Genomic DNA, 22,557 nt, shown 5'->3' with positions numbered 1-22,557 from the left:
CAACACCTCTCTAGGTGCTGATGAAATACAGATGTTTATTTTTATTAATAATAAGCACTTCCAACATGAATAATTTCTTTTCTTTTCTTCCAGGAAATAATTAAGTTGTTGCCCTTCCATAGGATATTTTTGGATAGACTGGAAGAGAACGAAGCCATAGATCAGGACCTCCAGGCATATATCCTTCATCGAATACACAGCAGCTCTGAGATCCAGAACAACATCTCCCTTAATGGCAAAATGGACAACACTACATTTGGCAAACTCAGTTCTCACCTCAAGACCTTGAGCCAAGGGTCCTATCTATACCTAAAGCTCACTTTTGATCTCATAGAGAAGGGCTACCTGGTACTAAAGAGCTCCAGCTATAAAGTAGTCCCAGTCTCTCTCTCAGAGGTTTACCTATTGCAGTGCAATATGAAGTTCCCAACACAGTCTTCCTTTGATCGGGTTATGCCTCTCTTGAATGTGGCAGTGGCATCTCTGCATCCATTAACAGATGAACATATTTTTCAGGCCATTAATGCTGGTAGCATTGAGGGCACACTGGAATGGGATGACTTTCAGCAGAGGATGGAGAACCTCTCCATGTTTCTTATCAAGCGTAGAGACATGACACGAATGTTTGTTCATCCGTCTTTTCGAGAATGGCTTATCTGGAGAGAGGAAGGAGAAAAGACCAAGTTTCTTTGTGATCCTCGGTAAGTAATTGACGTAAAAATATCTGCAGCATTTCACTCTCGCTCATCCTAATAATCTTGTCTCATGGGATTGAATATGGATAAATACAGTACAGACTAAATGGGAGACTTTAGTCCATCATGTCTGCAAAGGCATATAATCTGTCTGGGATAGATGATAAAGCGATGAAAATCAAACAACATACACACATCTATATACAATGAGCCCGATTCAAAAGCCATTCTGTTCATGGAACTCCCATTGAATGACTTCTGAATGCAGAATCAGGCCCCACTGTGGTTTTGGAGTGTGAATTCATGTTTAAAGGACACAGTGACCATCTGATAAATTATTATTGTGTTCCTGGCATAGCTATTGTGAACATAAGTTATATCAAATCACTATTAGACTTTATAGTCTGTTTAAATGCACTGATAGCATGAGAATACTACTACACTATTAAAAATGTATCTTCTATCTTTCAACCTCAGATTGGGTACAGGTGTTGTCTTCATCATTTTAGTCATCCATCCCAACAGTTCTAGTTTCACTTATATTAGCCCGTTCCCTGAAACAGATATATAAAAATTGGGAAAGTCATTCATATTCTGAGCCCCTGCAATGCATCTCCTTGAACCTGCAGTCAGTACATAGTGATAGTATCTGCTGAAACTGAATATTCAGCCAAGGTGACAGCCACTCTCCTCGTTAAAGCAAGTTGTTGCCGTTATCAGTGTCACGGTAAAGAATATATTTACCACCTCAGGTATGGAGCTTCTTGGTAAACAGGATTTAGTAGAAAAAATAACATACAGCTGTTCCGAGTGGAAATCCTGGCTGCTTTAGTAGATTTCTGCACAGCTCTCCTGTTACTTGGCCTTTGCAATGCATCTTCCCCCTCTCTGCAGTTATCTTTATATCAATGTTAATTATTTACATGTTATATCTTTCCTCCGAGTCATTAAATACTTCTCACCATGCAATGCTTTTCCCACCATGGCTTTCACCATAGTTGTCTGCTATTTGCAAAGCCATTTAAATGCATGTCTCTCATTTATTTTTAATCCTAGCCTGCTGTACTGAAAACATTCTCCCTAATATCCACTTGTGTTTAGCCCAGCTGCTTTCTGACCATAGTAATTTTTGACTGGATGTACACAATTTCATCAACTAAGATGTGAATCTCTAATGCACCCGCTACTAATTACTTTACTGTTTTATCACAGATGGGACAAAACTGGGGGTTTAGGTGCAAGCTTTGATACTTGCTGTTGATAACTAGTCACGGCATACATTTTGCATGAAAATAAAAACCATTTTCTTCCTTCTCTACCCAAATAAAGTAAAGTTAACCAGAGCACATCGGATGGATTAGGCATCAATTTTTTTTACACTGTGTATGTGCCGTAGTAATGAGGCACATGTGTAAATGTGAGCAGTTTTGATTCTCAGGATCCCAAGAACGTCCTTCTCCTTAGTTTTGGTCCACATGGGTTTATGCCTTCTGAATGTCCCTTTGATCTCCAAGCTTGAATGAACTCACAAACTCAAAGCAAAACTCAATCAAAACTGCTGTTTCACCAGGCTGTGCACTGAAACCATGCACAGCCAGAAATTTCACATGGTTTTAGCATGAAATCATAAATCAGCCATGGTTCACTCTGAAGGTAACAAACAGTTTGGGCTGAGGTTCCGGTTTCATGCAGTTTCGTAACCTTTATGCACAGTGTGAATGTTTTGCACAGGCTTCACAACTAACACACGTCATCTGGAGCTTTGAATCCCTGTACTGTAATGATGTTGATCATCTCAGTTATTGGACTTTCCCTGACCTTGAGTACAGATGCCTGACAGGTGCAGTGTCATGAAGTTAATTCTTACTCATATAGTGAGGGAAAACCAATTCCTGTATTGTTTCAACCTTCCCGCGTCACAGAACTTGCCATTCAGAGCTCAGACAACCTGTAATACTGAGAGATTCATTTCTATGGGCTTTCAGGCATCAGTTTAGTCCCGAATTTACCATCTTAAACAGATGAAGCCATAAATGACTGTAAAGGGGGAGGAAAAAACCTTTTGTAAATGTGAAATCCCAGACCAGAGCTAGCCAGGCTTCTCTCACTTCCAGTAATTTTTGCCAGAGGCAAAGATGAAGCGCTCTGATGGACTGAAACAGAAACGATAAGTAATACTGGTTCCTGTGTCCATACCTACTGAAGGACTATTAAAAACCTCTAATGCATTATGTGTGCTAATTGTATCAGATCCTGATAGAGAGAGAACATGGCTGAGGTAATATGTTTTATTGGACCCACTTCTGTTGGTGAAACAGACAAGCTTTTGAGCTACACAGCGCTCTTCTTCAGGTCTGGGAAAGGTACTTCTATTCATGGCAGGTAATAAAAGACGGTACATCTCAGTCATCAATAGATAGCGCCCTGGAGAGTTAGCTATTGTGTGATGTAAGTCTTCCTGTCCCGCTCTCGGGGTAGAGCTGATGTTGAATGTTGAGCTCAGAGCTAGGTAAGCCCTCATCAACAATTAAGATGAAAAATCACCATGTATTTTCACTACATTAATGGGAGCACAGCTTGCCACTGATTTGACTAATAATAGGACAAGTGTGTGAAAACTTGCTTGCATTTTGTTTGCTCACAGTGAGCTTGATTTTTCCCCCGGTAAAAAGGGAATTGAAAAGGTGTGGTAGCTGTGTGAAGCACTGTTTAGTTCCCCTGTGCTGAATTTCAGAAACAAACAGCTAAACCTAGGCTTGTTGACTTTGCAGAGAGCTACTGTAGAGATAGTGGTTGCTGAGGCTGATTCTCTCATGAGAATAGCTTTGAAACTGAAGTGTGACCATGTGAAACAGCTCTTAATTGACTTTCCCTGACAGAAGTGAACAGATTTGGAGGATGTTATGGAGGAAATTGAGATAATGGGACCTGGGTCAGGAGCACTGCAGCTGGGATGGTCTTTTTCCTTCCATTAATAAGACTGGAACATCCATTGTCCCATCCTCTCAGCAGTACAGAAAAGGAAAAACAAACAAAAAGGCTAAGTATTGTACTCAAATTTAACACATGCTCTTCTAGCTACATACAGTCAAGCAACAAACCTCCTGCCCTCCAGATTTTTGTTTTAGCCTGTTGTGCTGCTAGCCTTCTTCTTCCCTGAATGCTCAGCGTGAGCTTTCTAACCAAAGCAAAGGCTAATTGGCATTGAAGGGAAACACTATCATTCTAGATTCTCCCACAAGGGAGCCCCTCAGCGCTGACTGTTTAATAATAGGACACAAGAAAAGCTTCTGCCTGATATTTTAACCAGCATTGTAACCAGTAATGACTTCTGCAGACTGTCAGTGTAGCACTGTTAGCCAGTTGTATTATTTGACATATAATATAAAACTATATACAGGGAGACCATTTTTAAAGGTTTATGTACAAGGGGGGCAAACTTATCATTGTGCATGTATCGTTACCGCTGCACTCCTGGACCTAAACATTGCTATAATGCTAAAGCATTTTTTGCATAGACTTTTTATTTTAGAACCTTTCCTGCAATGATTTCAAAGCATTTCCCAAAATTAGGAAGGAAGGTGCTGTCATCTCTGTTATAGATGGGGGGAAACTGAGGCTCAGAGAGTTGAAGTCAGCAAAGCACTGGGAGTCAAATGTAGACCCCAGGTCTCCTTACTCCTTGTCTGCCTCTAAAGCCACATCAAACATGTTCAGAGTCTTTCAACTAGAGTCTCCTTTTTTCTTTGCCTATGTTGATCTCAGCAAAGATAAGGAAGGGACAAGGTAGGCTGGTAGCTTCCTTTGCATCCCCTTAATTCTGGCTCTGGCCCCTGGGGCTGCACTAAATTGCCCAATCTTGTAATCTCTCTCTATGGGTCACTGCTCCAGTGTAGAATAGCTGGCGACATTCCCTTTTTCTCCTGACAACCCCCAAGCCTGGGAGGAGACTGACTTAGAGTCGTCATTCCAGCTCTGTGCTGGTCAGAGAACGCTCCCACACACCCAGTTATACCACTGGAGCTGTGTAAAGAGGTGTTTAGGGTAAGGGAGCATTTGGGCCTTCACCCAGGGCTGGATTAACCCATAACTGGGCCCTAAGCAAACAGAAACTTCTGGGCCCCTCCTTCGACTCTGAATAACAACAGACAGCTGATACATGGAGAGAAGGGGAAAAAATACACTTCAGTGATGTTCCCTCTCATACATGCCATGGCAGTAAATTCCCATCCCAGCCTGTTCACTTGCTGCTGTTAGAGAAGGAAGTGGTTTCTTTAACCAGTGGCCCCCTCTCTCCTTGGCTCCATTGGGAACAGCAAAGACTATCTCTGCCCACTCATCCGCTGATGCGGGAAACTTCCCTCACCTGAGTGAGCAGTGTTGCAACCTGGCACATGGGGTTGCAACAGCACACAAATTTGGCCCAGCCACCCCCCCCCACCCCCGCCATGACACGTGCCGGTCACAATGCCACTTACTCAAGTGAGTGAAGCTCTTTCAGTTCATGAATTGGTTAAAATAAAATAAAATCCACCCTCCCCCATCCCACACACATATTTAGGCCCTACGCACATGCCTAGTTTGTGTATGCATCAGCCTGGTTCTGCATTCATCTCATAATAAAATGCTCTCATAGTACACCTCTATCTCGATATAACGCGACCTGATATAACACGAATTCGGATATAACGCAGTAAAGCAGCGCTCCGGGGGGCTGCTCACTTCGGCGGATCAAAGCAAGTTCGATATAACGCAGTTTCACCTATAACGCGGTAAGATTTTTTGGCTCCCAAGGAAGCGTTATATCGGGGTAGAGGTGTATAACTGTTCAGATTAAAAACAGTGAAAACTACAGAGGTCACAGCTTTGCTCCTGTACAGTGAGAGCCCCAGAAGGGAGTGAATTGCTGTATGATCAAAAGTGTTACCTCCTTCCAGTAACTACTATGTTGTATAGGCAAAGCAGAGTTAGGAAATCTCAGCTGCATTTGTATTCATTAAGCTTGGCCCATGAATACATATAATGAGAAATGCTCCGTACATACAGAAATGAGGCAATGTCACTTTTTCTCCCTCACTGTGTCAAGAAAGGTTTATCCCACATGGAGTCGTTTTTAGCAATGCAAGTTTCTGTTTTAAAATTGAAAATTTTAAATGTGTGATGTGTCTTTTAGAGGGACAGTCACTCTCCTTTCACCCTCCTAAATAAGAAATGCAGAACAGAGGTACTAATCTGAGGGAGCAGAATGTCATTCATTAAAAATGTCTTAGGAAAAATGACCTGCTGTGCACTGTGCATTTGTACTAAATGAGGATGCAGTTCTATCCTCCTAAGGCCCTCAGACTTACGGCTTTATCGCGGAGTTCTTGGACATCCGCAGTCATATTCTCAGAGGTGCTGAGCACTTGAAGGTGAAAGGAGCTGCAGGCACTCAGTATCTTTGAAAATCAGGCCACTGGAGTCTTGTTTAGAACACAATGCAGAGGAATAAATCTTTTGCAGTAAATTTCCCTTCAGTACCCAGAGAATCAGGCATACAGCTACTGCCGATTAATATTAATAGGAGACTTCTGGCTAATACCCCAGGATAGCTCTATAAAAATTAATGAGAGATACTAGTCCTCTTTGTTTCACCTTTGCAGAATCAAGTCCGTTCATATCAGCCTTCAAAACTCTAAGGCCTGGTCTACACTAGGACTTTAATTCGGATTTAGCTGCCTTAATCCGAATTAACCCTTCACCCGTCCACACTACAGAGCCAGTTAATTCGAATTAAAGGGCCCTTTAAATCGATTTCTGTACTCCACCTCGACGAACGGAGTAGAGCCTAAATCGATTTTGTTAATTCGAATTAGGGTTAGTGTGGACGCACACCACCGAATTACTGTGTTTAAGTTAATGGGGTAGTGTGGCCGCACACCACCGAATTAATGTGGTTTAAAACCGAATTAAGGTGCTTAGTGTGGCCGCACACAATCAAATTTATACAACCTGTTTCCCAAATTCGAATTATCTAAATTCGGATTAATCCTGTAGTGTAGACATACCCTAAGTAAAGGTAGCTTGGTAATCACATCTTGTAGGAATTAGTGTGCAGTAGCAATCTAAACCGAATGTGTGAAGCTATAAAACAGTATCTCAAGTTGCCATGGTTTCCAGTGGAATTACCTTATAATATCATACAGCGTAGGTATTTTACATTCTTTTTTCTCTCCCTGCGTCTCCACAAAATCATGCTGCAGATGGAGCTCTTAACTAATCACAGTTTGTGTTTGTGCAAATTAGCAAAAATATGACGTTTGTATTTTTGATATAAAGCCTAGTCTCTCTGAGAAATAATAATGCCAAAATGAAAGGGAACTGATGTAGGAACTTTGGAGACAACGAGCAGGAGATAGTATAGATTACTTGTATACAAATTCATTTACACCTCGGTACTGCAGACTTCTTAAAATGCTGCTGCTTTCTTGTGTTACACATTGGCTTTTTTTAATTGTCTAAATTTCGCTTCAAATTGCATATCTTGGTTTGTCGTTGTGGAGATACGTTTAATTGTTGAATGCATTTATTCTTCTATTTTCAGTAACCCGAGAGTCCCTGAAGTCTCTAAGCAATACGTTCTTCTTTATAATTGGCTGGTGTGGTAAAGGGGACAAACCGTAGGGTGGTTTTGTTTGTGTGTTTGATGGATTTTAGTCAGAGAGGTGAAAATGCCATTTCAGTTTGAGGAAGAGAAAAATTACAGTTTTAACAAGAATTTTTTAAATCCCTTGTGCACATGCGTGTATGTGTATAAAAAAACACACTTTGTGTATATACTGTACACACACACATACACTTTCTCTCTCTTTTTCTCAGCTCCAGATTTCAAAAATGCTCATACCCAACAGCTCCCATTTAGGCACTGAAATGAAGTGGCCGTTTCAGAAGCAGCCGTTGTTTCCAAAGGGAGCTGCTGGGTGCTGAACACCACTTCTTTAGGAGCTTAAATGGGAGCTGGGCTCTTCTGAAAATCTGGCCCTTACTGGACTCCAGTACTGCGCCATTTTCTCTTTTCATCTAGGAAACTGTGTCTCTTTCCTTCATAGCTCAATACCCCATTTCTGTTTTACACCTCAATTATCTATTTGGTAGTAAGAAAATTAGTTCTCCTGTATAGTACCTCTCTCCATGCTCAATATCCCATTCTGTTTGAAACCCCAATTATTTTTTGATCAATACAGATAAAACGTACCACTCCCTGTCATTATTATTCTTTTTATGTTTTAGTGGATGCAGACCCGTTTGTTAAGGCACATTCACACAAGAAATCAAATACATTAATCACAGATTTAGCTCAAGAAATCAAATCTCTTGGTTCTGTCATATTTTAGCCAACACTTTCAGCACTAGCATGCTCTGTGTGCTCCCCAATTATGTATATATGCCAAGGCACTCAGCTCACTGGGACACAGACACCAGGGATATGGTGTTGTGGTTATTTATTTTACAGTGCCCAAAGGGGTGCTGGGTGCCGTACACCACAGATAAAAAGACATGAGGCCAGATTCTCCCCTTGCTAGCACTCTGTGCAGTCATTTTCACCTGCACACAGCCAATGTAGGGTGGGTACAAAATGCTATCCAATCAGAATGCTAGCATTGTGCACAGACTTCATACAGTTGAAATGTTGGTACAAGTGGACAGGAGTGGTAGTTTGGGGCTCTGTTGTACTCCTGGTATAATAAATGTAATAAGATGGGATATTTTCATTGCAATATCCCATTTCTTCATCAGGATAAACTGGGGACAAGCTTGGGTTCCAGACGCTGGGTCACAACACGTGAGAATTCATCACAAGTCCTTCAGTTAATTAAACAGGCAAACGTTATCTGTACCAAAGCATAGTAAGTTTGGTGTGCTGCTGTCATTGGGAATAGTACTATTAGGCGTCCCAGAAGTCTGCCTGGAATAAATAGGGCCGTCTTACTCCACTACTTTCAGTGTAATAGCTAGAAAAATAGTGAGGGAATTTATCACAGCTTGACAAAATGAACATAGGAGAACCATTACCTTGTGTAAGTAACCCTGTAGACAGTCATAAAGAAATGCCACTGTTCCCTGAGTGACTCTGTTTAATCACATTCAGAAGTACAGAATCAAGACAGGATAAAAAAATGCTACTAACCGGGATGGCAAATGTAGTAGGGACTGTTGAGGGCAGTATAAGCTAGTGTTGTAATAATAATTAGAGTGAAAGCATTGGACTAAATACACCTGTGGCACAGATGGAAAATGTGAAAGAAGAAAGGTGATGCTTTAACTTGGTCTCAGGTGGTGGGTCTGCTCTTTTAATGAAGCTCTGAAATGCATTTTTGAATTGAAAGAGTTGGGCAGGGCTGCAGCCCCAGTGTCAGTCTGAACAGAAGATGGGAAATGCCACCCAGGCAGATTCTAAACCGTGATTAATGACATGGAGATCCGAAATAATTGCAGCCACCAGAAAAAGACTTTACCATGAATAGAGTAGCTCACTGTTACCAGCTTGTGATAGATGCAGCCCAAACACTGACGGATACAGTGCAGTTTGTGTGTTTTATATACGGTAAAGGTCACGTTTTAATCAGCTAAAATGTACATCTAGTTTGCTGCTTTTCATTTCTCCACCACCTTTATTTCCTTCCAAGCCTCCTCCCTCAGGCCCTGGTCCAGCAAAATACTTAAGCATGTGCTTAACTTTAAGTACCCAAGTAGTTCCATTGACATCAAAGCACCTGCTTGATGCTTTGCTGCACCAGGGCTTTCGTAAGTCCTTTGCACTCCACCGTGGTTAGAACAGGCTGTATCCTGACCCATGTTCTCTGCCAGTGGATCTCCAAGATGTTCTGGTTGTTCTAAAACTGCTCGGGGCCAGACTTTTTTCAAATGGGCTTTCCTTGTGGTCTGCCATCAAAGTACTTTGACTCCAGCTAGTTTTATTGATCAGGCAATTGGTGTGTAGTAAAACAACATGCACTGTGGATAACGGTGAGACAGCAGAGGAAGTGAAGGAGCTGCTTGCGGGAGACTTGAAGCCTGGAGCAGGCTTGCTAAATGAGCTAACCAGAGACACCTGGCACAGGTAGGGAACCTCAAGTAACTGGTTCCTTGTAAGAAAGCTGAAGCAGTTGTTTGAGAGGCCTGATTCTGGGAAGTGTACAGGGGAGTCAGCTCAAAGCAGGACAGCTGCAAGCCAAACTCCAGGGTGGGTCACACCCTAAGAACTCATTTAGAAAAAGGACCATGAATGAACCCCTTGTCACACCCAGGCTGTGAGGTAAGCGCATGTCTCAGGACAGATTTTGGGGACTTTGAGTTTTTCTTTTGAGTTTATATGTCTGAATAAACCCTTACCCCAATAAGGGACAAGCAACATTTGAAGGAACAAGTGTGTGGAGTCTCTGTAGAGGGAGAATAAAGGGCACCCCGGCCACAAGAGGGCACATGGACCAACTCATTTATAATAACCCTGCTGCTCAACCCAATCTAGTTAGTCCACTGGTCTCTCCCAAATGGTAGCACTTTATATTGATTACTCTAAGGAATTTTTAGCTGACTACTCCCAATCAGGCCCAACATATCCAGCAGGTTATGGTGCTAAATATATTTTAAATCCAAGGTCATTGGAGTGCTTAATTTAGAGAAAGCTTAGTTACTCTATCTATCTGTCTTATTTATCACATATGTTTCTTAAGTATTCCTGAGATTTCTTTTCACACTGTCTTAAGGAAACATTTTACTTAAAATGCAAAGTAATCCATTCTTAACAGCCAGTGAGTCAGCTCATATGCTTATAAACTAATCTAGGACATAAGGATTTCTTCTTTGCTAACAGAGATTCATTTTGTCAAAACTCATATTAAAACAGTGCCTTTAAATCCTTTTTAAAAAAAATAGTTAATACCTTTTGTAGCCTTTAAGTCTAAAGGGTGGCCATAGATTTCCCAATTCCATCCATGATGCTTCCCTTGGCTTCTTCTGATATCTACCATTATTTCAGGCAGTTCAGTGCAGATGTTCCCCTGAATGAGTTCTTGATGAGAATTCATCTACATTATCCTGGATAAACTAGAAATCTTCTGCTTCTCTGGGACAGCCACGTGTTTAGTGTAAGCTGAGGCATGTACTCTACTGTATATAATAAAATATAGGCACATTGTCACCAGTGCAAATAGAATATTAAACTAAAAAGAAACCTTGAGAAATATGAATATTACATCAGGATCATTAGCAGAATTTCAGAGTTTCAACTGATTTGCAACAGTGAGATGACTGCTGATCAAAGAGACTGGAAAAAACTTGGTAACTTTCTATCATGAATCATAATGTCGGTAGAGATTGTTAATGCCCTGTTAAAGGAGATTAGGGTGCCAACTTTCGCCAAATGAGGGGTTCATTAGGCACATGCACAGTAAACTGTCTCTCGACATGTGAAGATCTTGCTAGGTACCATTCTTTTTCTGACCTGCCCTTTCTGGAGAAGATTGAGAATATGGTTCCAAGACAATTTGAGAGTCAGATTTCTTTGATCCTGACTCTGTCCTTGACCTAGATTTTTGCCTCCATGTGGCTATGTCTGTGGCGGTTTAATTGGTAACTGTTCACCTCCTAGTAAGAGACAAGGGTCAAATGACCTTGCTGATTTTATTACGTCCATCAGAAATCTTTGATCACAAAATTTTGTTGATTTGACTACAGACCCTTGCAGGGTAGACCAGTCTGTGTCAGAATGATTCCATTCCTGCCTTTTAAAGAAGTCCCAAAGTGTGGCATTGGGCAATTACCCCTTGGGCTCTCTTCTATGGGATTCCACAGTTTTCTGTTTTGCCATTTCTCCTGATCAGTATACATGTCAAGCCATTGGGTGATAGTGAAGCAGACTGGGCTATGATAGCACCAATATACAGATCCTATATACAATCCTGTGTCTTGTATTCATCAAAAATTAAGTGCATCGCATATCTGTTTGGCTGAGATAGGGTCTTTGTTAAGGCTTTCAGTTAAGATTGGATGTCTTTCTAAAAGGCGTCCTCCAGTTAAACCACAAATTAAACTCGATACCGAAATCACTGGGTGAAATTCTCTGGCCTGTGTTATGCAGATGATCAGACGAGATGATCATAATGGTCCCATCTATCCTTAGTCTCAGGGACTGACTTTTGGTTGTGTGTTTAGTACCTAGCACAATGTGGTCCTGGTCTAAAATTGGAATCCCTAGACTCTACTGCAACACAACAAAATTATTGTAATAATAATGATATAAATGACAGTCTAGATAAGGTGATTTGATTTTAGTTGGCTGAGGGAAGCAACCAAAGAACATGACAGGGTAGGTATCTTGCCCCAGAATTAGGGAATGTGCCTGTCCTTTCCCAAAGAAATTTGCAATCTTGTCACACTTCTTCTGGATCTTCAATTACTTTTAGATTTCTAGGTAACTTCTGTGGTTGAGGGCACCTTTGTTCATCTCTGCATGGCATAATCGAAGAAACCATTCTTTGCTGCAGACTTTACAGCTCCAAGGTGTTATTGAATCAACTAGCTTAGAAAGAGACTGAGTCTGAAAATTGTGGGATATTCATACAAATAAGAATAGCACTTGTAGTGACATAAAATTACAAAGATTTTGAATTCTCCTGCTTTGCAACCTAAGCTGATCAGTGTTTTATTTCATGGGGTGTAATATTGCACATATAGGTGCATTTCCTATTTTGCCTGTGTTATTTCTTGCGTAAAGTTTAATGAACTCTATATCAGTTCACAGTTGAACTCTATGTCGGTTCACAGTTAATCTCTATAATAAAATTTCAGGATTGTCGTTCTGAAGCCTAGAATGTCTGTTGAGTCAGTGTGGAGTGATGGAGACAGCTACAGGCATGGTTGAAAGCTCTTTTGGTTGAGAATATCACCAGGTTGAATCATCACAGGGTTTGTGATCTGTTGCTATACAATTTTTATATTCTCAGCCATTTTAATTATACCCAGGTGGGGTACAGCAACAGTAAGGCCATGCCATGCCAAAACTCCTACATCATTATAATGCCCGAGTAACTCACACACCCTTATTCTACAGCTAATTTACATGCAACAATTTCATTGGTTATATGAGGGAGACTGCACAGATGGTGGATTACGTGGCCCAGCTGCCACAGTTCTTCAAAACCACCCACAACCAGCACACACAATATCCCCAAACACACACAGCGCCTCACCACAGCATCCACCTGTCATTCGCCACCTGCAGGAATCAGCACAAATCTCCCAGCACAGAACAACCCCCACACAAATCAACACAACTCTCCCAGCCCTACACACACATTTGCCCACCTTCCTTCATACTGTCTGCGAGAACCAGATGGAGTGTTGGAGTCCAAAGGTTCTGTGGTAGTTGGAATGTGACAGCTGATCAGAAGGTGGGAATAACAGCTGTGCAGGGTAACAAAGAGGTGGTTGTGCCTCCAGCCAGGGGGACAGTCCTCTGTACAAACTGTGGGGAACATGGACTTTTAAGTTCTCAGCCATTTTGACTTTATAAATTACACAACACAAAATCCCAAAACACAACCTCCCCAAACACAAGTCAGCACAACCACCCTTTGTTCACCACCAACACAACTCAATAGCACGACCTTCTAGACACAACAACACAACCAGAACACACAATAACCCCAAACACAGACAGCTCCTCACCACAGCAAACATCCCTCATTTGCCACACACACACAAATCAGTACAAAATCTCCCAGCACTAGACGCACACTCGCCCACCCTCACATTTTTACCATAAACTCGAGCAGCAAAGCTGCATTTCCTGACTGGTACATGAAATAAATCATCAGTGCAAAATTCAATCAGTTAACTTCAGTGATCAAATGATCCTTCAAAAATGTCCACCGTGAGTGGTGATCCTTTGTGCTCTGTGTGTGTGCTGGGCAGGACATTGGCTTAGAGCATTTTTGTTTTTTCAGGAGACATTTTTTCAAATTGTCTTAGCAGACTTTCTTTAAAGAGACTTTCCAGAGATGTCTAGTAGAAAAGGAGACACTTGTCTTTGCTGGGACAGGAAGTACAGTGTGCACTGCAGTTCTAATAGAAGTGCACTGTGGAGCTCTGAATAAAATATGAACATGAGTCTCTTGGAAAAGCAGATTCACTGGGCCCAGTGTCAACTGTCTGTGTTTTGGAAGGTTTTCATCCAGTTAGCTGCAAGAAAGGCAACTTGGATGTAAATCAGGGGGCTTGGAATTTACAGAGCACAAAGAAAATCTATTGTGCCTGATGCTCACTTACACTGCCAGAGTTGTGTAAAGGGGCCTTAGTGTAACCGTGCCTTAAAGTGAGAGTTAGTGTAATTTACACCTATTTTAAATCCCCTTTACTTGGCCTGAGTGGTAGAAAGGTGTCTTCGTGTAAAAGAGAATCAGGCCCATTAGCTCTTTATCTTCATCATCCATTGTAATCTTTGGGCACATTGAGAATTATTTTAAAATCACAAAACTGGAATTTTAAATCTGAGGACATGTCTGTGGGCAAAGAGTGTAGTAGGCAGAAGATAACTACTAAAGCAGGAAGGAAGAGATGGAGGAGTAGCTTTAGGGATAATACGGCTTTCCTTAATCTAGTGATGTTCAGTGTTAGAAGACAGCAGTTCTTCCTGTAATTCTTTTGTATTGCTACATGATGTAATGAAGTTGACAAATCAACTGGAAAAAAAAAAAGTGTTCCCCCAACTCACAAGTGAGACTCATCCCCTCCAGACAAGGTGCTCAGGAAATAGTTGAATGAACCGAGTTTGCTGCATGCCTCGAAAGAGTAAAAACAAAAAACAACCCCTCGCCCAAATCCTAGGCTTTTTTTGGACCAGCACGAAGTGAGTTTCTCCCTCATCCTGAACACACTGTGACCAGCCTGGCAACGTTCAGAGTGTTAACTGGAATCTGCTAGTTGATTGTAACTGCCGGGAAAGTGAATAACAGAAGTGGATCTCTGTAAGGAAGCCAGGGCACAACCCATGCAGGGCTTTGTAGGTCAAAATTAACACCTTGGTTTGCTTTTTGTATGTGGATAATGAATGATGGAATGTAGGGATGTGCTTGAATATCAAATTACTAATAGCATGTGAATTGTGATATTCAGTTCTCTGACAGTCAGTGCCCTTGCATTTCTCTTTTGGGCCTCACCCGGTGTGAATTATGTAAGGCTTTTGTGATTTGAATCCATGTTCACTAGGGACTAAGATAGAACCACCCAGTTCATGTTCATTGGTGCCCTCAATCTGCATTTGAACCCTGGTCTCCAATGGTGAAAGCCCAGAGAAGAAACCTACCCCGAGCTGATTTGTTTATGTGGTGATGTAGTTTTCTCTTATGGTAAAACATTGTAATGGGAAGCCCAAGATTTTTTCGCCCTTGAAATGGAACTGTGAAGAGAAAAGTTTGACACAGTCACAGCTCACCCTATCAGATGGCACTAATATGACAACATGGTATTGGGCAATACTAATACTAATTTATAAAATCTTCAAACATAAGAATGGCCCTACTGGGTCAGACCAAAGGTCCATCTAGCCCAGTATCCTGTCTTCCAACAGTGGCCAATGCCAGGTGCCCCAGAGGGAATTAACAGAACAGGTAATCATCAAGTGATCCATCCCCTGTTGCTCATTCCCAGCTTCTAGCAAACAGAGGCTAGGGACACCATTCCTGCCCATCCTGGCTAATAGCCATGGATGGACCTAGCCTCCATGAATTTATCTAGTGCTTTTTTGAACCCTGTTATGGTCTTGGCCTTCACAACATCCTCTGGCAAGGAGTTCCACAGGTTGACTGTGCCTATTAATTTCATTTGGTAACCCCTAGTTCTTGTGCTATGAGAAGTAGTAAACAACACGTCCTTATCTACTTTCTCTACACCAGTCATGATTTTATAGATCTCAATCATATCTCCCCTTAGCCGTCTCTTTTCCAAGCTGAAAAGTCCCAGTCTTATTAATCTCTCCTCATACGGAAGCTGTTCCATACCCCTAATCATTTTTGTTACCCTTTTCTGAAACTTTTCCAATTCCAATATATCTTTTTTGAGATGGGTCGACCACATCTGCACACAGTATTCAAGATGTGGGCATACCGTGGATTTAGCATCAAAGCACCAAACAAGATCAGTTACCCATTTAGGCCCGGTAATTTTTGTATGATTGATCCTTATTAATTTTTTTAAATTAATATTTGTAAATGTGTTTATTTTAGCATTTCTAGAGGAATCTAATTCTTATCTTTCCCCTTAAATAACGTTCTGCTCTGTGTATACAAACGGTGGACCTCATTCTCATTTAAACTAAGGCCCTTTACTCTACCCTGGCAATTTCTGTAATTTCTCCAGCTCGGTGCACTGATATAACAATGAAATAATTTCCCTTTCCACTTCTGCGGATATTGTTTCTTCTCAGCCAGCAGGTGTCACTGTTAAACAGATTAAAGAATTCTAAGGCATGCAGAAATTCCAATGTGTGTGAACTCTTCAGGACCAGCTTAACCTACTGCTGAAAATAGAAGCTGAGACGTGAAACAAAAGGATGAAATGTGATTAGTTTGTAGTAGCATTGCCATACAGAAGTCCTGCCATACCTTATACCTTATGCAGCATTGATATGATATCAAGAATTCAAAGGAAACATATCAGAAAGACAGATATAAATGGGGATTCAAATGTGTATCTATAGCAATAATATCCCAAGTACATTGGGCACAGTACACCACACATGTTACCCGAAGTACAAGATCATGAGTTTTCATTGTGATTGAAGTGGACTGTCAGAGCATCCATAGAGCACCATCAAGGGGACCATCAGTAGAGAGATTAGGAAGACTTATTCCAACCGTTTGCTTTAATTTTGTTTCCTTTCTTTGGGCCAAATGATTCAGCCCTGCACTTGCCAGTATCTGTTTTATCTGTCTCTGATCTACTTTTCTTTCTCCTTTGCCACGTCCCGTCCCCCCCAGCCCTGGGAGCACTATGTTTACTGTCCCCCAATCAGACATTGAGCCACGCTGTCCTGAGAGAGGTGCTCTCTGCAGAAAAGCAGTCTTGCACTTTTCACACATACAGAGTTTGATCTTGTCCATAGCAGGTGTGGAGTGTTGTACAAAGTAAAAAATTATAATCAGGATGGGGAGCCCGGGGAAACCCAATCCTGAATGAATAAGAATGTTGCTACAAAACCACCAAGTCACTCCTGCCTTCTGGCAGGAGGGAGGCTTGACAGGGGAGCACGTAGTTAAGAACCTTAATGGTCTGAAGAGCAGATCCCTATCTAAGTCCACTCCAAAGAGGACAGATTCCTCCCCAACTCTGTCTTCCAAGCAGACGAATCTTCCTGCCCATTTAGGCACGTCCTAAGCCCCAGGACCATGATAAAGAATGTACACAGGAGCAAGGCTCTGCCAATACGAGACTCTGCACCAGCAGCAACGCTGTCTGCGGCACCATCCAGGTCAAGGGACCGAGAACCACCGGTACCAATGAAGAGCACCCAATGGGAGCCTCATTCACCAGCTGTACCCCCACGGACCCCAGATGGATTCACCAGCCAAGAGCCTTTCCACATCAACTCTGACGGGAGAGGCAGACAGGACCCTATGCACCCTGGGAAGAATGGAGATGTACACAACTGTGGAGGACATCTTTGATCTCCTGGATCTGCAATCTTCCCTTTTGTCAGAACCAATCCTCACCCGGGATATTTTGACCCTGTCAGGAGACACAGTGTATGGGAAAAGAAGTCCATCCTCCATCCCACCTACTAACTGTGATTTTTCTTTAGCAGAACTGCTAGCACCATTGACTGACCCAGATCCGACTTTCTCATCATTGGGGGAATCAGAAGTACCAGAGGAACAGTCATCACCTCCACTCAGGAAGATCAATCCAAACCGGACATTGCGAGCTGCCTGGAACCAATCTTGTCTACCCAAACCTGGACACCCGCCCTGGGACCGGTGGTACCCCATGCTTTGGGGACCTCTGGAACTCACCTTTAACCCCTCATGACAGCACTGTTTGGGCCCCTAGGACCTGTACACATAACACCCAGGGTCTTTACAATTTAATAGGGAGTCATATTACCTCTCCCCTCCAAGAGAGCAATCAGAATTTCCTCCTGATTTGAAGAGGGGGAATACAAGCCAGATCCATTGTTACCAACAGGGATATTTTCCTCCTCTCCCGATGAGGCTGTTGCTCCAGATTCGCCATCTCCTTTGGACAACCACAACCAATTCCAGGAGCTGCCATGGAGAGCGGCAGAAGAGCTCCAGATTTCCTTAGTGGAGATCCAGGACACACGACATAAGCTCCTGAACAGCCCACAACCCAAGGGATCAAGCTGGATAGCACTCCCAGTGAATGAAGCCATAGTGAAACTGGCAAGGACAGTATAGCGTACATTGGCAGGAAATGCAAGACATACTGCTCTACTGGAGCTCAAGGCCAGCACTCCAGAAGCAGTGCTCTCCTACTCCCTTGGATAGGCCACTTGAACTGTGCCTTTCCTCCCATCCTGCAGCTATCCTGGGGTTATTTGGACAATTTGACAAGACAGAGCACAAGCCATCATTTTTGCACCCAAATGGCCCAGACAGTTCCCAAGTCTTTTGTGAATGTCAACCCCACTGCCCATCAACATTCAGTCCTTGTCAGATCTCTTGGCTCAAGAGAACGGCAAGCTCAGTCATCCCAACCTGGATGCTCTTCATATCACAGCTCGAATGGTCGTCACATCTAGAACATCCCTGTCCCAGAGCTGTGCAAGCCGTTATTAATGACAGCAGCAAGGACTCCACCAGATAACATTATCTTGCCAAGTGGAAGTGTAACACCAACAGACCCTGGTCGTCAGTGGGCAAGATCGAACCTGGGACCTCTGAAGCTTAGTGCGTCAGCCTCTACTGCATGAGCAAAAAACCACTTGACTCTTAGCTAAGACTGTAGCAGACTCATTAATCTCTGGATGGGCTAGATACAACTAGAGGGGGGACAGAGCACCACACTAAGCAAGCATGGGTTACAGAAGCATTTCTCTATCTGGGACCGGCAGTCCTATGTCTCCAGAAACAGCAAGTAGTCCTGGTATCTTCGATAACCTCCTTACCCTCAAGATGATGTGTCTTTCCCTTAGCTTGCTGCAGGTCCACTTGGCAACAGTCAGTACGTGTCACCCACCAAAGGACAGCTACTCTGTCTTTATTCACCCAGTAACTACTAGGTTCCTGACAGGTTTAATCAGAACTTTTCCAAAAGTATCAATGCCAACCCATCACTGGGACCTTGATTTAGTTCTTTTAGCACCCACTAAGCCACCCTTCCAACTCCTAGCTACATGTTTGATGTCTCACCTGTCAATGAAGGATGCCTTCCTCGTTGCCGTTTCCTTGATCAGAAGGATAGGTGAACTTGTGGCCCTAATGGCATACCCACCATACTCAATATTCCATAAAGAGAAGGTCTCTCTACAACTGCACCCAAAATTCACCCCTAAGGTAGTTTCAAAATTTCTCATAAATCAGATTATCCACTTGCCTGCATTCTTCCCAAAGCTCCATGCTTCCAACGAGGAGCGGAGGCTTCATGCCCACGACGTGTGATGAGCAGTGTGCCCGGGACATGTGATAAGCGTTGATATTTTACCTGAAGAGAACAAAACCGATCAGAAAGTCAGGTAGATTGTTTGTTGCCATAGCGGAATGAGCCTGAGGACAAGCTGTTTCCTCCCAGAAACTCTCCAAGTGGATCTCTGGCTATATCCTACTTCGTTTCACATCTGCTCCTCCACACAGAGTACAGGATCGCTCTACAAGAGCACAAGAAGCCTCAGTAACCTCACTGCACAAGGTATCCCTGCTTCTTATTTGCAAGGGAGCAACGTGGAGCTCCATCCACAAGACATTACACCTTGGTCCAAGTCTCCTCTGCTGACACATCTTTTGGGATAGAGGTTCTACAAGCAGCCATACCCTCCTCTTGTCACAGTATTCTTGTCAGTCACCCACAGTGGAATACACATAAGAACCAGCAATCAAAGAAGAAAGGGAAGTTACTTACCTTATTGTACCTCGAGTTCTTTGAGATGTGTGGTTCCTGTCTGTATTCAGCTACGCTTTCCCCTTCCCCTCTGCTCCGATCATGTCTGGATTAACAGTAGAGAAGGAACTGGAGAGGCAGTCGGTCCACACCACCCCTTATAGAATCATAGAAGATTAGGGTTGGAAGAGACCTCAGGAGGTCATTTAGTCCAACCCCCTGCTCAAAGCATATACCTTCAGAGCAGAGCATGAGGAGAGCAGTGCACAGACACAGACTGACAGACACCAATTGCAAGAATTTTCCGGTCTCAGGCACTTGGAGCCCATGCATACCTGCAGTGGAATATAGATAGGGACTGTAAAAAGCAACAGAGGGTCCTGTGGCACCTTTGAGACTAACAGAAGTATTGGGATCATAAGCTTTCGTGGGTAAGAACCTCACTTCTTCAGATGCAAGTAATGGACTGTATGTCTCAAAGAAATCCAGTGACAGTAAGGGAAGTAACTTCCCTTTTTCTGCCTGTGCTCCGGCCCTTTCATACCCTGCATTCTGGTTGGTTGTGGAGCAGGCACACAGGGGCTACCCTGCTCAGTCTGGAGGGCTGTGCCTCATACTCAACTTTTCCAGTGTCCACATGTAACCCTCCCTTGTATTAGCCCTGACAGCAACAGTCTTGTGCATATCTCACATTGTGCCAGAACTTGCAGGATCAAGACCATTGTCTCTAGAGTATGTATATGTCGGTATGGGAATATTCTGTGATGAACTGCGCAGCGTTAGCATGCGGTGACACATACCACCTAGGAGAATGAACAAAAGCTTTGATAACAGAGCTGGCAGCACTATTAATTTTTCACACAAAAAAACTTACATTAAAAATAGAAACCCACTGAGGATAAACCTCTGCTATGGTGAAATTCAAAGCAAATCATTTCACTAGGCTCCTTGATGTAGAAATCACTACTGTCATTCTCTGCTGTGTTTTTAAAAAAGACACTGCTGTTAGAATCAGGTTTAGTGTGCAATTATCATTGACAGAACAAGTGACTGCAGATATTTATCAGCAAGCCCAGAGCCACTGCTTTTAGGTATAAGAAATATTGCAGAGGTAACATGTTGCTCGTAAATCCTATCCTTTATTCTGAAATAGTTCGTGCATGCCTTATTCATAATAACAGCCCAAACCATGCACACAGATGTATTATACATACACATACATTCTACCAGCCGCAGCTGGAAGGCAATTAGGAACTACCTACTGCCTGGGGCTGCATGGGTTAAGAATTGCACCTTATCTTTTGGTACATGGACCCAGCCACATTAGAGGTGCCTAGATATGCCATTAATACTTACCATTAATATAGAGAGCTTTGTGTTCAAAGCTCTTTCCAAACATTTTCTGGCTATTCTTGAATCACCTCTGTGCAGTAGGCAAGTGTGAGCGTTATTAGCTTTGTTTCACAGATGGGAAAATTGAGGCTGACAGGCCCATGTATGGAGACAGAATCAGAGCTCCTGATTTCCAGTCCAGTGCATAAGACCAGACATCTCTCCCAAGGAAGGCCCAGAGCTGAGTTCTCTGAGTGGACTCAAACCACCATCCTTTTGGTTGAGGTAAATGTATGGGACATTGCCCAACAGATAAGTGGTGTAATCAGGTTAGCCATTAGATGTACTTGGTGTATTAAACTAACAGTAGTAATGAGTTTTGCTGTACTGCTTGAGTTGCAGCTGCATCCTACGAAATTCAAGCAGTACATCACAGTGTCTGTTTCCTTTTAATCCATTTTCTTTCCTCTGTCTCTTTATGGGCACTTCTGAAGGCTAATCATCGGTAATGAGCATCCTTTGCAGTTTTGGTCAGTGTATTTCAGAAGACCGCCGCTACTGTGAATATTACATTTGCGAGATTGTCTTCTTTAAAGGGACACCCCTGACTGAAAATCTAGTCAATTTCAAAGAAAAAAAGAAGAATCCTAAAGTGGCTTCAGGTGCTACAACCACTTCAAACTCCCCCTTCCGTTTTTCATGGTTTTCCAGTCACGTTCCCAATCCCATTTTGTACATGATTTTCTGTCCATCACTGCTGTGTGAAATACTCACACAAACGGGAAAGTTACTGATTAAACTACACAGGTACACGAGGACAGCAGTGAAACTGACTATACACAAAATGCTGCCAAATAAACAAAATACATAAACTGAATAAACAGAAATAAATATATTTCCTTTTCAGTTCTAGTCATCTTAAGCGTTACTTGTAACAATAGTAGGTACAAAAATTTCAGATGGCAGAGTGATATTTAAGTTGATGTTGTATCTTTACATTCACTGCATTTTGGGGGGAGGTACAATAGAATTATGTGTACGTTTAATGCTCTGGCCTTTGACCCATGAAGAAAAGGTTCAAGTCCTGCCTTTTAAGGAAAACGGTTGAAAATGTGTTTTGTTGTTCATCCTTGTCTGCTAATACATTGGTGCTGGCGCTGGTGATGGGGGCTGCCGCACCCCCTGGCATGAAGCGGTTTCCGTCATATACAGGCTTTACAGTTTGGTTCAATGGCTCTCACCCCCCCCCCCACATAAAAATTGTTCCTGCACCCCTCTGCTAATGGCCATGTCTCCATATTTTAAAACCATCCGACAATCTGGCAAATAATCATCAGTCTCTGTATTACCTGTCAGAATTAAGGTTCTGTGTGTCAGAAGCTTGCTGCACACCTGGCCCTGGTTTACAAATCCTTCACTTTCGTGCTCCGCTTAAACA

General features: G+C 42.6%; 1 protein-coding gene across 1 annotated transcript in view; it reads left to right on the top strand.

Moving 5' to 3' along the window:
• Positions 1–22,557, top strand: part of TANC2 (tetratricopeptide repeat, ankyrin repeat and coiled-coil containing 2) — a 585,366-nt gene that overhangs the window by 513,512 nt on the left and 49,297 nt on the right. The window contains exon 15 of the mRNA XM_024201203.2: positions 94–701. Within this exon, the coding sequence (XP_024056971.2) occupies positions 94–701 (608 nt within the window). The remainder of the gene's footprint in view (positions 1–93; positions 702–22,557) is intronic.

This window comes from Terrapene carolina, unplaced genomic scaffold (genome assembly GCF_002925995.2).
Source record: "Terrapene carolina triunguis isolate 2854851 unplaced genomic scaffold, T_m_triunguis-2.0 Scaffold193, whole genome shotgun sequence".
Classification (NCBI taxonomy): Eukaryota; Metazoa; Chordata; order Testudines; family Emydidae; genus Terrapene; species Terrapene triunguis.
This window is presented reverse-complemented; position numbering and strand designations above follow the sequence as displayed.